This window comes from Leptinotarsa decemlineata, unplaced genomic scaffold, assembly GCF_025532065.1.
Source record: "Leptinotarsa decemlineata unplaced genomic scaffold, Ldec_3_MD MMD2_tig00026361_RagTag_RagTag, whole genome shotgun sequence".
NCBI classification, from domain to species: Eukaryota; Metazoa; Arthropoda; class Insecta; order Coleoptera; family Chrysomelidae; genus Leptinotarsa; species Leptinotarsa decemlineata.
In genome coordinates, this window is record NW_027412704.1 from 3,174,449 (window position 1) to 3,187,810 (window position 13,362).

The 13,362-nt window shown below is 39.1% G+C and overlaps 2 protein-coding genes and 1 long non-coding RNA gene across 6 annotated transcripts; 1 reads left to right on the top strand and 2 right to left on the bottom strand.

Annotated features, from left to right (window-relative positions):
* Nucleotides 1-932: 932 nt before the first annotated feature.
* LOC111517578 (monocarboxylate transporter 3) lies at nucleotides 933-10,375 on the bottom strand. 4 transcript variants are annotated; one of them, XM_023173792.2, is made up of 5 exons: nucleotides 9,948-10,374; nucleotides 7,411-8,019; nucleotides 6,065-6,357; nucleotides 3,829-4,273; nucleotides 933-1,257 (listed from the first exon to the last, which is right to left on the bottom strand). In XM_023173792.2, the coding sequence occupies exons 1-5, from the start codon at nucleotides 10,279-10,281 to the stop codon at nucleotides 980-982; spliced, it is 1,959 nt and encodes a 652-aa protein (XP_023029560.2). In that variant the 5' UTR covers nucleotides 10,282-10,374; the 3' UTR covers nucleotides 933-979. The 4 variants fall into 4 exon arrangements, with proteins under 4 accessions (XP_023029560.2, XP_074041073.1, XP_074041074.1 ...); XM_074184972.1 differs by having other exon boundaries at nucleotides 1,049-1,253; nucleotides 4,163-4,273; nucleotides 9,948-10,375; XM_074184973.1 differs by having other exon boundaries at nucleotides 1,084-1,257; nucleotides 4,163-4,273; nucleotides 9,948-10,375.
* Nucleotides 10,376-11,001: 626 nt separating this feature from the next.
* Nucleotides 11,002-12,662, top strand: LOC111517579 (uncharacterized). The gene is made up of 3 exons (XM_023173794.2): nucleotides 11,002-11,204; nucleotides 11,272-12,169; nucleotides 12,244-12,662. The coding sequence occupies exons 1-3, from the start codon at nucleotides 11,040-11,042 to the stop codon at nucleotides 12,540-12,542; spliced, it is 1,362 nt and encodes a 453-aa protein (XP_023029562.2). The 5' UTR covers nucleotides 11,002-11,039; the 3' UTR covers nucleotides 12,543-12,662.
* LOC111517580 (uncharacterized) lies at nucleotides 12,554-13,090 on the bottom strand. Its single transcript, XR_002723836.2, has 2 exons — nucleotides 12,831-13,090; nucleotides 12,554-12,765 (listed from the first exon to the last, which is right to left on the bottom strand). It is a non-coding gene; the product is annotated as an uncharacterized lncRNA (long non-coding RNA).
* Between the last annotated feature and the right edge of the window lie 272 nt (nucleotides 13,091-13,362).

A 13,362-nucleotide genomic window follows, 5' to 3' on the forward strand; every position in this document is an offset into this window, starting at 1 on the left:
AGGTTTTAATATACAAATATGTATCATTTATAATTTTTGTACATGCATTTCTATGTATTACTCAATTCATATTTAGATTCTTCCATAATAATCTTTTGATGCCATTCCAAAATTTAAGATTCAAATTTAAAACGGATGAGCAAGATATTTTCCAATGATTTGAAACAGACATCAGTGAGACTATATTAAGAAGTGATTATGTTGAAAATTCGGAAAATTACAGACCAATAACTTTTCTGATACTTTGAAAAAGTTGTTGGTTTCATCAATAAAACTTTATTATGGATTTCGCCTATCATCAATATAAATGCCAATCAATGACATTTATATTGACGATAAATCGAAATAGGATTCACATACTGCATTATTCATTGAAAAAATATCTACCATTATTGGGGCACTGCGAAGATGTCCTCAATTGAAACAAGAAATAGCAAACATTTTTTTGAATGCACATATTCTTAGTCGAGTTTGCGTTTTCTCGTGTCATGTCGTGTCGTATCATGTTGCATAGTGTCATGTCGTCTCATGTCTTGGCATGTCGTTTCCAGGCATGGTTTGTCATTTCATGTCATATCGTGTCTTGTCTGGCCTTGTTCTTTGTCTTGGTCATGTTATAGCATGTTATAGCATGTAATATATGTCGTGTTATGACACGACGTGTCGTATTTTATCGTTTCACGTCTTGTCTTGTCTTATTATAATTTTCGTCATATCATGTCGAGTCATATCGTTTTTGTTGTGTTTTGTCGTATCTTGTCGTGTTTTGTCTGGTCTATACTTGATTTGGTCTTGGTTGCGTCCTATTATACCATGTTGTATTTTTATGTAATGTAATGTTATGTTATGTTTTGTTTTGTTATGCTATGTTATGTTGTTGTTGTGTTGTTATGTCAGGTTATATTATCGAAAGTGAAATAAAATATGTTGCATATGAATCATCGCTTTTATTCCACATAGCTTCATTGGACTGAACATTTCACACTCGAAACTGCACTCTTGGTTTCTTTTTGTCCTTCTCCTTATTCGATATATGTCCTACAGGAATGAGGATGATTCCACTGATCAAGATAGCGCACCCAGCGAAGAGGAAAGAGTAGCTGTAGCTTCCCGAAATATTCTCCATGAACCCAGCCAGAGGTATTCCCACGAAACTGGCTACTCCATAGAACATTATTGTGATCCCGAAGGCATTAGTTAGATTTTCCAATCCAAGCATGTTTGTTATCACCACAGTACGCAATGTCGTGAAGCTAGCTTGAACAAAACGTTATTAGAAACAGAAAGTAGGATCAGGTATGATAGAGGTGTCTGTCTACATCTCATATGGCACAGTAAATTTTCCGTACAGCGAGTAAATAAAAGCAATATTTCTCTTACAACTCATTTTTGAACAATGAAAAAAAAATAGTAAAATAAAATTTGAGTAATGGCACAGATTGATTATATGGTGGAAGTTTACGTCGACCGCCCCAAGAACCAAATGATTTATATGCCATAAAAAGTTTCCGCGGTCAGAAATCTGATAATCTAAAGGTAGAGTTGAACCGCGTCTGGTGTTTTTGGTTGTTCGTCCCGTCATCATACTGCCCAATTAAATTCCATTTTGAATCCTCTCATACACAAGTCTATCAGACTCATTGACAGCCACAATAAATCCAAGGACCTAGACGAACTCAAATTCGCTTTTCGCCAAAAGGACTATACCAAATCCAAACAACCATTCTTTTTCAGTAACCCCGTACCCCACATCCCAAACAGCTCGGTGAACAGGCAGGCCACCCAAAAGCTTTTCTTCCTTATATTCATGAAGTTATAGACAAAGTGAGCCGAATTCTGAAGTGGCACGATATAAGAACAGTATTCACAGCCAACATTCAAATTTTCACCTTTCTACGAACACCTAAGGACACGATACCCAATAAGGTACAGGGAATATACGACAAACCATTTTCTACCTGCCCTAGAACTTACATCGGCCCATCCAACAGAAGGGTCTCCAACAGAGTCTATGAACATGAGCTTGCTGTCCGTAAATCAGATCCAGCCTTCGGGAACACCAAAACAATTACCACCGAAACAACTCTCCACTCCATGATAATCCGCCACGCTATGTCCAAGGACATAAATACCAGACCAGAACCTGTGTTCACACAGTCGACGCTTAGGAGTACGCAGATTGAGACTCTTGCGCAGACCAATGACAGGACCTGTGAAGTAAGCAAATTGAGACCCTAGCGTCAAGTCACAAAACCCTTAAAGCAAGTCACTACCTGAGAAGTACGCAGACTGAGTCCATGCTCTAGTCGTACCCCCTTGAGAATGGCTTCAAAGTCGAAGCCGAAACGTCGAACAACCGAAAACACCAGACGCGGTTCAACCAGGACTGATGAAGTCAGTTGGCCAGGGAAACTTGTTTGTGGTTTGCATCTTTGAGTGCTCCGTCCATGAACTTTTCATTTTCATTTGTATCAAAATCACTTGAGTGTTGCGAACCTAACACCGAACTAATAAGACTAACGAGTCAGAAACACACAGCTACGGTTTGCAACTTTTGGGTGCATATATAGCAAGTGAAAATGAAAATAAAACAAAACAGTTAACGTTAGCGAATCAAACATAGCTTTTATTTGAATGATAACACTCTTTATATTGAATGGCTGAACAATACGATTATCGTCCAATAAGAGAAGGCGAAGCAAATGGGCTTCACTCCTCGAACTACAAATTCAAAGTAACGGAACTCAGTTTTGCAACATTGTTCGTCAACCTACACCCCGTGGGTTTGGCTACCTATCGGGCGCGTCCCCAGGTGACGGATAGGGGCACGGCCAGGGGAATGGGGTCCCTGTCTGGGAAGCCAATATGTGGCCTTACGGACGGGATCGCCGGACTCCTGGTAAGTGGCAGAAATAATTAGGATGAGGGGAACTGAAACTCCCCAAAAGCCTTTGCGAAACATGCCACCGTGGACCAGCCTACCCGAGCTAAGGTGTAAGGAACCGTGCCGACAGCTGAATGGTCGCAGGGTGATATGCGGTTACGGACGATCCCCTTGGGGAACTGAGTGAAACTTCATTGTAATCAGCCTTCCTCTAGTACTGCAAGGCTCTGCCAGAGGTGACCATCTCTTCCCTTGCTACTCGTGGGAACACACATATATGAAACAAACAAAACAGATACAACGAAAACCAATCCCTAAGCTGGACAGAAGTGCTCACCTCAATCTATGGCGGTGGCAGGGGATGAACAGAAATGTCCACCCCAATTCATCGCTCGGAATGAGGCTGGACATAGCAGACCAACTCGTGATATAATACAAAGGCGGCGCATTTGCGGCGCCGAGGCCAAAAGAAGAAAGAGATCGAAAGAGGCAGGAGTGGCAGCAACTAAAAGTGCACCCTTCTCCTCCCCCACTCAACCCCAACAGCAAGTGCACTTCCTGCGGCGGGCAGCAAAATCTCCGCCTTGAATAAAGGCGAGGAACCGGCTGCCCCTGCAGAAAAGCGCTCTCACTTGAACACCTTCACTAGGGGAACCCCAGGAAGGTTGAAGAAGCCGCGCAATGACAGTAATGTCGCTGCACCTTCCATAACCTTCGCGGAGGCCGCCGTGGGATACCTCAAGGTTGCCAAAGAGAGTATGTGTTTGGCGAGTCTTGGCCTACACCTGCTGATATACAGGAGATGTTTCTTAGTGACCTGTCCACCTTCCTGGAAAGGACAGGAGGGACGATGACCTAGCAGGACAACTTCTCGGGAGGATGTACAATGGGTCACATGTTGTGGGATTACACTCACCCTCTCTACTACATACATACATACTCACCTACACAAAGTCCGAATATGATGGTAAAAATGAGCTGGCCAGCCAAATTGTTCATGAGAGCGGAGCACATTGTTATCAGGCCTCCAATTATTAAAGTTACACAGCTGACCGTCAGAGCATTTATTGCCGGAAAAAATGAGATGGCGCCACAAGTAACTCTCCCAACCGCGTTAGCTATTCCCATTATAGTGAGCAACATAGTGCACCACTCCGGAGTTAATTTCAATTCCAACCCTCTTTGAACGATAAAGACAAAAGGGACGTACAACCCCACCATAGTGAGGAATCCGCTTAAGGTGAGTATGGCGAATGCTATTGATTTGAATAACCTCACATCTAGCATGGTGACCAGAACTCTGACGACAGCTTCTGGACAGCAGACGCACTTCTTGCTCTCTTCGATGTCTCTCTGCGTTACAACTCTCGATACGGACATCGCGTAACTCTGAAAAATGATTTCATTAGTTTGTATTTGTCATAGGATATAAACCGTCGGAGCCTATTCATTTCGTCAAGTCTGTTCTGACAAATGCGGCACAAAGCTTTTTCTTTGAATTCAGGGAGACACCGACAAACTAAAACAATTTCTCGAGAAATACGATCCCCATTCAATACCATCTCTCTAATTTATAAGCCACAGTCTAAGCAAAGGATATAATATATGGACAATAAACATTTCTGAAGTGATAACTTCTTATGGGAGGGTAAACTTCTTCGTTATCTAACGCGTAACGGTGCCAGATTGTCTGGCTTCCCTTTCTCTCACGCGTACTTCAGCAGAAGGCAGGCCCCTCCTCTGTCGTCGAACAGAAGCTCAGCGTTAGGTGTGCCTTAGACATATACTGTTGACAGTATTATAAAAATTTAACCAGCAAGCACGTAATATTCTAGTACATGAACAACACCAGTTCTCAAGGTCGCGCGTCGTTGGTGTTTCGGAGAGACTTTAGTGAGTGGAAGAGAGGAACGTATGACGTAATCGATGCAAAGAAGGGTGGAAGTACTATCGAAGAGATTCAATTCATTCATCTAAATAAATTTATCGGTATGAGAATTGAACCCATGTTGTCGGCATGGTAGACATTGTCCTTAGCCTCAACACCAACATGAGGTCTTGAAAGTAATCACGAATTCTTGATATTTATGGCGATTGTTTTGTCGAGATCGAAATTGACTCATTTTCTATACTCAACCTCATTTCTTGATTTCCATAGAATTTTAGGGAAATTGCCACGTCATTTTCATGTAGAAGATAGGAAAATAGATTTAGGGACGAATTGATATTTTATAAAAAGGTGTGTGTGTGTAAGAGTGAGAGAGACACGTATGACGTAATTGATGCAAAGAGAGATGGAGATGGTATCGATGTGATACGTCGCCAGCGCAAGCATGTCAGGTTCGATGTTGTCGGTTGTAAAATGAATCGTTATTAATGGGGCGATGTAGCGTTGCCGGTTTCAAAATCAAGCATGAAGGGTTAGGAATACGACTCGATAAATATTGTATGGTGATGAGATGATAACTAAGAAGGTCTAACGTTTTAACGAGCGTTCCAACATGTCAGAAGAACACTAAGTCGTATCGTTGTTAACCAAATTAGCATCATCAAGAGAAGCAGCAGATGGCACCAAAAGGTGTCGTTTTAAAATACGTTGTTTTGCATGTGTTTCGACCGTTTTGCGTGCGTTTATTCGTTACGGTTTCGTCGTCATTGCCGTAGCTGTTTTCGTGTTTGGATAATTGTACACCATCAGTCAGTTACATTCAATAAGAAATTGAGATGAAAACGACGTTATGTACGTCGTTGGTAAAGAAAATTTAGTAATATAATGGCATTCAGAATATACAGACGTAAAATAGAGGAATTTGAGAAAGTGTCCAACAGTTAAGTGAAGATATTCGATTTTATGAGGAAAAGAAAAATGTTTTGAAGCAGTTGAATAATTTTGATATTCAAGACAAAGTGTTCAATCGAAAATCATCTCAACCGAGAAGAATTCAGCCTCAGAGTGTATGTCATGTATGTCGTCACCGATTCTGAAAACAAATTTTGTACTTCTAACTGCAATAACAAATAATGATTCGTGCGTGAACGTACCGAATGTGGGGAAATTCATGGCAATATTCATTGCCATGAATTTCATCTAACAATGAGACCTTAGAAAATGGGGGTTCGAACAATAGGGAGAGGGATTTAAACAGCATCGGTTAAGCATACTTGGTTAAGGATACTCACCATTGGGATTGAATAGTTAGATACCAGAGTGATTTTGGATTTGATTCTCGAATATTCCGGTAAATTGTATAAGGATGCCCCGTAGAATATGTCGTCCCTGTACAAAGGCCTGTTGACATGTTTATCATGGAAGATATGTTGCCAACATTTTCTACAGCAACTACAACATTCTCTCGTTTCCTCTTCGACTTCATTCATCTCCGGTACACGTACTGACGGGGCAATACTTTCTCTCTGGCTCCGAAACACACTTGTAGTGAAACTTTCTTCACTGGTATCACCGCCTATGCTCACTAAAACACAGTTTTGAAATTCTTTTCAAAATTGCCAAATATTATAAATAATTCAGTTTGTTCCCAAACACTGTTCATCCCACTCACCAGAATTGTAATATTCTTCTCAAAGCACGTTTCACCAAGTTGGCGTCATCAGAAGATGAACTATACTAAATTATAAATTAGAAGGAGTGTGATTTTCCACTGATTTCGCCAGAGACGTTCATTTAAAAGAAAACAATTGGCTGTTTGGCTTTTAACCGTTATCTCAGTTCCAACGCCACACATTGATGTATTCAAACTCTCAATAGCATGAATTTTATGATCACTCTCCAAAACGTGTTGAGCAACACCAGACTCTTCTGGTCTACGAAATCAGTGTATTTCGATTCATATCATATGAACTTTGTTTTTGAAAAACGAAGCTATACGAGGATGCTCTATGAACCTCGACCACTCAAAATTTCCAAGTAGAAAGCTGGGGTGTGGATTATCTTGAAGTTTGAATCAATACAAATTACCGTGAATATAAATTGAATAAAAAAGATTACCGAAAAAAATATGAAGAAAAAGTTTCAGTATTGCGTGTTCTGGGAAACAGAAGCTGATTCTCTTTAAAAAGTTTAACTGGCCGAAGCAAAATCAAAAGAGTCATAAAGTGGAAATTCTTGTGGAATTCGTTCAGGAAAAGAATCGCAATGTCTGGAATCCTCTATCCTCCCGTCAAATTATTGATAAAAAATCATTGACCATATATATTCGATACTACGGTGAACTGTGATCTCAATCTTAAGACGTTTTAAATTTGAAACGCCTGTTTTTTAGACGAAGATATCTGGTATTAGCAAGATGGAGCCTGGTCATATGTTTCAGCTTCCAGCTAAAATTCAAGCTTCTTTAGAGTTTGTTTCCTAAAATAAGTTGGTTAGCAAGAAGTGATGGAATGACCGACTGGTTCTAATGACCTGACTCCGGTGTATTTTCATGAGGTTATTTCAAATTAAATCAAAAGATATTATAAGTGGATTGTTGAAAAAATATCAACTCAACACTTGCTGATAATTTACTTGCCAAGAAACGTAGAGCGATCGTCTTCTTTCATATTTCTCGAAACGCCCGTTTCTGAAGAATAGTTCAAGACAGTCGGAAAGAATTTATTCTGCAGTTGCTGGAATATCTTCCTTATACTGAAAGGTTCATTTTCCTGGTCGAAGTAATACGACCCAATGGAATCTTCTTCAGCAATTGTATTGTCGGCAGGACTCGTGGATACTCTCTTTTCTTCTAAAACTCTAGTAGGTTTTATAGGTTTGAAGGTGATGACCAACAGAGCGAGAAGAATGCACGTTCCAGTCAGAATTTGAAACTTGAATCTCCAGTGGTAGTCTCTCAACAGTTCATTGAAGATTTGAGGGAAAGCCATGATTCCAATAGACGTTCCCGTTACCGATATAGCGGTGGCAAGTGCTCTCCATTTCTCAAAATAGAATCCGACGATAAGCATACAGGGTGTGTAAACCATGTTGAAGCCTATTCCAGCCAATACTCCAATGATTATCAGGAAATATATGAAGTCGGTCAACAAACTGGAAATTATGAAGGAAGCGGCCGCCATTATGCCTCCTATGATGCCGACGAATCGGAAACCAAATCTGTTCGACAGGGCACAAGCAAGTGGTCCTGGAAAGATACGGTAATTAGTTCATAAAAAGCAGTACAACGGTTTCCCAAAAACAAACTCTATAACATTGATGCTGTTAATTTTTTTACAAATTTTACTATTTTGCCTCTTTTCAGCTCGTTTCTTTATTCTCTGCAATTTCAAATTGAACCAAAGCGCTGCCGCTTGTGTCGGTCCACATTAATCTAAGACGAGGATTTGAGAACTCTGGTGGAGACTGACCCATCACAAACGGTGCATGTGATAGCGGAAGAACTAGGCGTCAGCTCCCATGTAGATTTTGATAGTTTAGAATGAACAGGTCAATAAACTTGAAAATTGGGTGCTCCATCCAGACCTCTCGCGCCAACAGCCTGCCATCTTTTCTTCGATAACTTTATCACCGGTAGAACTTTCGCCAATCAGAACTAGGCAAAAACGGCCTCCGTCGACTTTAATGGATCCTGAGCATACAATTTTCATGCTGACGGAATCAATTGGTGTACAAAACATTTGAAACAACTTAATAATGTTATCATCAACTCATTTCAAGCCGCGGATTGGAAAGAGTAGGCACTTAGTGAAATAAGACAAATTATAAATCAATAGGTGAACAACAAGATATAAGAATTTTGATAATTTGAAATTTCAAGAAATATTCATTATGTATGGAGCTCTTACTAAATTAGAGACAGGTCAGTAGTGAATAAGTTGATAGGAGTTCTAGAAACGTGACAAGTTGATAAGCGACACCCACCAAAAACCATGTGAATCCCAGATATCGAATTTATGAATATCTTTCATTATTAAGATTTATATTCTGTTATATAAATTGATATGCACTTCCGATGACCAAAGTAGTAAGTTCCAAATACATCGCCGGGCATGAAGTTAGTGTCACCTCATGAGTTGAAGTTATCTCGGAAATTTATGTTTTTGTTTGAATTATTTTGGATGTACCATAGAAGTGCTGATTTCCTAAAGACCGCTATCAGTATATTTTTTCCATGGTTTTATTTGTCAATTGCCTTTTTTGTGACAAGAATTTTGGCGGCTTTGGAAAACTCTCGAGTGTGCAACGAAACTGGTCTGCTAACTCGAAGAACTGATTTAGAGTGAGTCAGGTACAACAGCTAGAATTAGCTGCTTTCTCGTATCTAGTGCTGTGAAAAACCAAACAGTTGCAGCAGTTTCCCTTCGATGTCATCTGTAAGAAGTCAGAAATGTAAACATAAGTGAGTGAACAGTTAGGAGACGACTCCGAGCTGCTGGATTATCTTCTCGAACTACTCCTACTGGACCACCACTTTCCCGTGAACACTGGACTGCAAGATGGAATCTTCCACGAGAACACTTGGCTGGACAGTGACGGATTGAAAACATGTATTGTTTTCCGATGAATCGCGATTCTACCTCACGGATTCAGATATACACGAGTATGGAAACAACCAGGCGATAGATATGCTCAATCGTGTATTGCCGAGCGACTTCTATTTGGTGGCGGATCAGTTATAGCATGAGGAAGCATATCAAGTGACTTCCATTTGGTGGCGATTCAGTTGTAGCACTGCCCACTGTAGCACTGTAGCAGTGCCATAAGGCACTGCCCCACACCGCTCGGATTGTTGCTCAGTATTTTGACGAGGTTCAACTCATGCGATCTGTTTGGCCTGCGCACAGTTTACAGAGACATGAGCCAGTTCCCAAAAATTCTAGGGAGCATTCTGGTAACATACGGGTACAAGAATGGGAAAATCTACCTCAGAATATAATCCAAAATCTTAACTAAAGCATACCTCGTCATTTGCAAGTTGTTATGACTGCAAGAGGGGGAAACATTCGTTCGTCAAGCCCTTGCATGTTTTATTTTTAAATCGAATTCATATCAGAGTGAAATTATTCATTTATGTAACCCAAAATCATAATAGTAATAGACTGAAGCACGTACCTATAACATAGTAGAATCCACTCATGAGAGAATTGACCAAAGCAACTTTTGTCGGGTGTACTTCAAAACTCTCGCTGATGTCGTTGAGAAATATTCCGAAGGTATACGTCGTTCCATCGATAAGGAAGTTACAGATGAACGCTATGAAGACAATTACCCAACCCCAGCCTCCGTCTGGAGGGATAACTATATAATGCTCCACCAAATCATCTTCATTGGTCGGTAAAATAATGGATCTTGTCTTTCCAGCCGATCTCAAACTCAGTCCAGGCGTTATGCTGGTCCTTGCGGATCTGAGAATGGGTGTTTGTGTATAAGGAGTACTTTCGGACATTTTGAGGGAATGTTCATTCTGTTATTCACGACATAGTTGACTTGAAAGGTCAAATGTCAATGATAGTGAGCGGTAGTTCTGTCATTGTGGCAGCTGCATTACTCAGCGATATCTATAATGCATAGTATATATTATTCATGGCTGAGCTAAAGTCAATCACCAAAGAATATATTTGACAGGTACCAATTGACACGAACTACATTAAACGTAATGAATTTATTTTATTCATTCCAGTGTAATGAAAAGCATCTGTAGTCTTTGGAAACTTGAACAAGTAGCTGTCCGTCGTAGTATCAGCCAGAGAAGTAATTGTTTTCTGGCAGGTAGATTTGACTGTGTAGACTTTGGGAAAGGTTAATGTTTTGACTTATAATTCGAGATATACTTTCTCAGTACCCATTATGAAATTAGAATAAGATTAGAATAAGAATCTTATAATTCGAATGTCAGACACAAGGAAAACTTAAATTGTTGCCATAGGAAAGAAACATCATGCGATCTCAAAAAGTCAAATATTTGTTATTTTATTTATTCAATGTGAATATTCTTTAACACAAATGTGGCAGTCTACTCGTCATAGTGACTAAAAAAACCAAAGGTTCAAATTCAGTGAGACCATACATACACAATTGAATACTTTTAGTTTCCCTGAGTTTTGCATCGCTCCCTTACTGCAATGAACTGCTCGATACGCACTTCCAGCCGAGGCCAATCAGAGGAGAAGAAGCAGTCATTTAAAATTGTATTCAAAAATTGGAATGATCAAAACAAATAATTATAAAATTATTTCCAATATGAACAATATATGTAGAACTTGTGTTACTGAAAGTGTAACGTTAAGTAAAATAAATGAAACTGACATAACTGTTGGAAGTAATTCTATGTCAGTGATGAAATTGTTGAATATTTTCACTTTCATAGAGGTAAATCTTTATTTTTCATGTTTCTTGGTAAACCCTCCTAAATCATAACGGAAATGTTTTTTTTCAGCTAAACGAGCGATTTCCAGATCTAATATGTGTAAATTGTCTGGACAAAGTTACCAATTTTTACAAATTCAAAATTCAATGTGATAATTCCAATGGCTTACTTGAGCAGTATTTGAAAGTCAAAAGTGAACCCCAAGTTAAAGACTGCACAGACAGAGATTCATCCGATATTGATTACGGTGGAAATGATATAAAGAAGGAATCTCATGAATGTGATAAAGCATCAACACCTGACAAAAGGAGTACTTCAACTGATAAAGCAGACGGAAACACCAACAGCTTTTTCCCCTGTGAGGAGTGTGGAAAATCTTTCAAAACGCGTAACAGTTTGAGGGTACACAAAAAGTGCTATACATTAGGGCGTTTTTCGTGTGATTTATGTACTGAGAAATTTGTTGCAAAATGTGGGCTGAATCGTCACTTGAAAATAACCCACAAAAAAGCGAAAAAAGAATCAGACACTGTGGAAACGACCGAACAAATAAACTCCTATTTCTGCAGTACTTGCAATAAAATGTTCAAATCAAAATATATTCTATCGGTACATGAAAAACGTCATTTACATAAAGGCCACTTCTTGTGCCCTGTATGCGGGAAAGGCTTCAATTCCAAGGGTTGTTTGAACAGGCATAATCGCGTACACACTGGGGAAAAAAAATATGAATGCCGTGTCTGCCATAAAAAATTTCCCTCTTCAAATAATCTCAATCTTCACTTCCGAATTCATAGTGGGGTGAAACCGTATCTATGTACAATATGTGGAAAATCGTTCACACATCCAACTGGATTAACTTACCATACCAGAACTCACACCAAAGAGAAAAACTATCACTGTGACATGTGCGATAAATCTTTCGCAATCCAGTGTCACTTGGATAATCATCGAAAACGACATACAGGTAATAATGTTTCCACCTGAACATAGTCCTGGTCATTACGAATTTTATCTGATATAGCATTTACTGCATTTTAGGTGAAAGGCCTTTCGCTTGCGGGAAATGTGAAAAGGCATTCATAAAAAAGGTGGATCTACAGAGACACGAAGCAGTCCACGGAGGAATCAAACCTCACGTTTGTAATGTCTGTGACAAAGAGTTCTTGAGGCCATTACATTTGAACTACCACATGATGATACACACTGAAGAAAGACCCCATAAGTGTGCCTACTGTGGCAAGGGGTTCATCAGAAAGTATTACTTGAAGGATCATATGAAGAAACATCATGATGTAACAGATTTCAACAGTGTCAAGAGAGAATTTGATGTTTCATAACAAAAACAATATTCATATCGTTTATATTTATTTAGTAGTTGTTTCTTAATCATATGTATATTTTTCCAAAAAATTCTATGATCACATGACTATTAAATACACACTGTAGACATCGCTGAATTTACAAAGTTACTTCTTCAGCTAGTTCTATCATCTCTAGTAATCTCATGATGTTGCTTACTTGGCCAGTGAAACGTTTGTTGGGAAACAGTAGTTTGTTCTGCTGTGGTAAAAGTGATTTCATTTTATACAGTTGGTATGTTATATTCATGCTTGTTGCTGTGTTACCTTACAGTAATAATTCGAAGTTAATAGACTAAATATAAATTTTAATTGCAGCACTTCAAAGACGGGAATTTCCTGGTACAAAATACCAGCCACTGCTATTTCTTGAATCGCTCTCAAACATCATACGTAATTATACAAGGTAGCGCCATAAGTAATGAGCAATTCAATTTCTTTGAAATTCACATTGTACAATTAAAATTAGGTTCCGACATTTTTTCAAATAAATACTGGAAAAACAAACAATAACAACTGGCAACAGTGGAAACTTATCATAACCTTAAATCTACAAGTGTATAGTTTGACATTGACAATTATCGTCCCACCATCGCAAGATCAAGTGAGAAAAATCCAACTCGAGTTGACCAATCTAGTCAGGTTTTCTTCTAGACAATCCAACTGATGTACCAGCTTTGAAAAACCCATTGTCTAACTTTTAAAAGTCGATGGAGAACGAACCACAATGGGTTGATCTATTCTTTAGAATAGTGGTATTTGTGTTTTATTGATTTCTGATTAATTTGCAAATTCAAAT

Excerpts from the sequence above, each read along its gene's own strand:
- LOC111517579 (XM_023173794.2), top strand. The coding sequence starts at position 11,040 with ATGATCAAAACAAATAATTATAAAATTATTTCCAATATGAACAATATA. Across the intron at positions 11,205-11,271 it reads ATATTTTCACTTTCATAGAG|CTAAACGAGCGATTTCCAGA; the intron begins GTAAATCTTTAT and ends GTTTTTTTTCAG. Across the intron at positions 12,170-12,243 it reads TCATCGAAAACGACATACAG|GTGAAAGGCCTTTCGCTTGC; the intron begins GTAATAATGTTT and ends ACTGCATTTTAG.
- LOC111517578 (XM_023173792.2), bottom strand. The coding sequence starts at position 10,281 with ATGTCCGAAAGTACTCCTTATACACAAACACCCATTCTCAGATCCGCA. Across the intron at positions 6,358-7,410 it reads CGATCGCTCTACGTTTCTTG|TGAGCATAGGCGGTGATACC; the intron begins GCAAGTAAATTA and ends ACTGTGTTTTAG. Across the intron at positions 4,274-6,064 it reads CTAACTATTCAATCCCAATG|AGTTACGCGATGTCCGTATC; the intron begins GTGAGTATCCTT and ends ATCATTTTTCAG.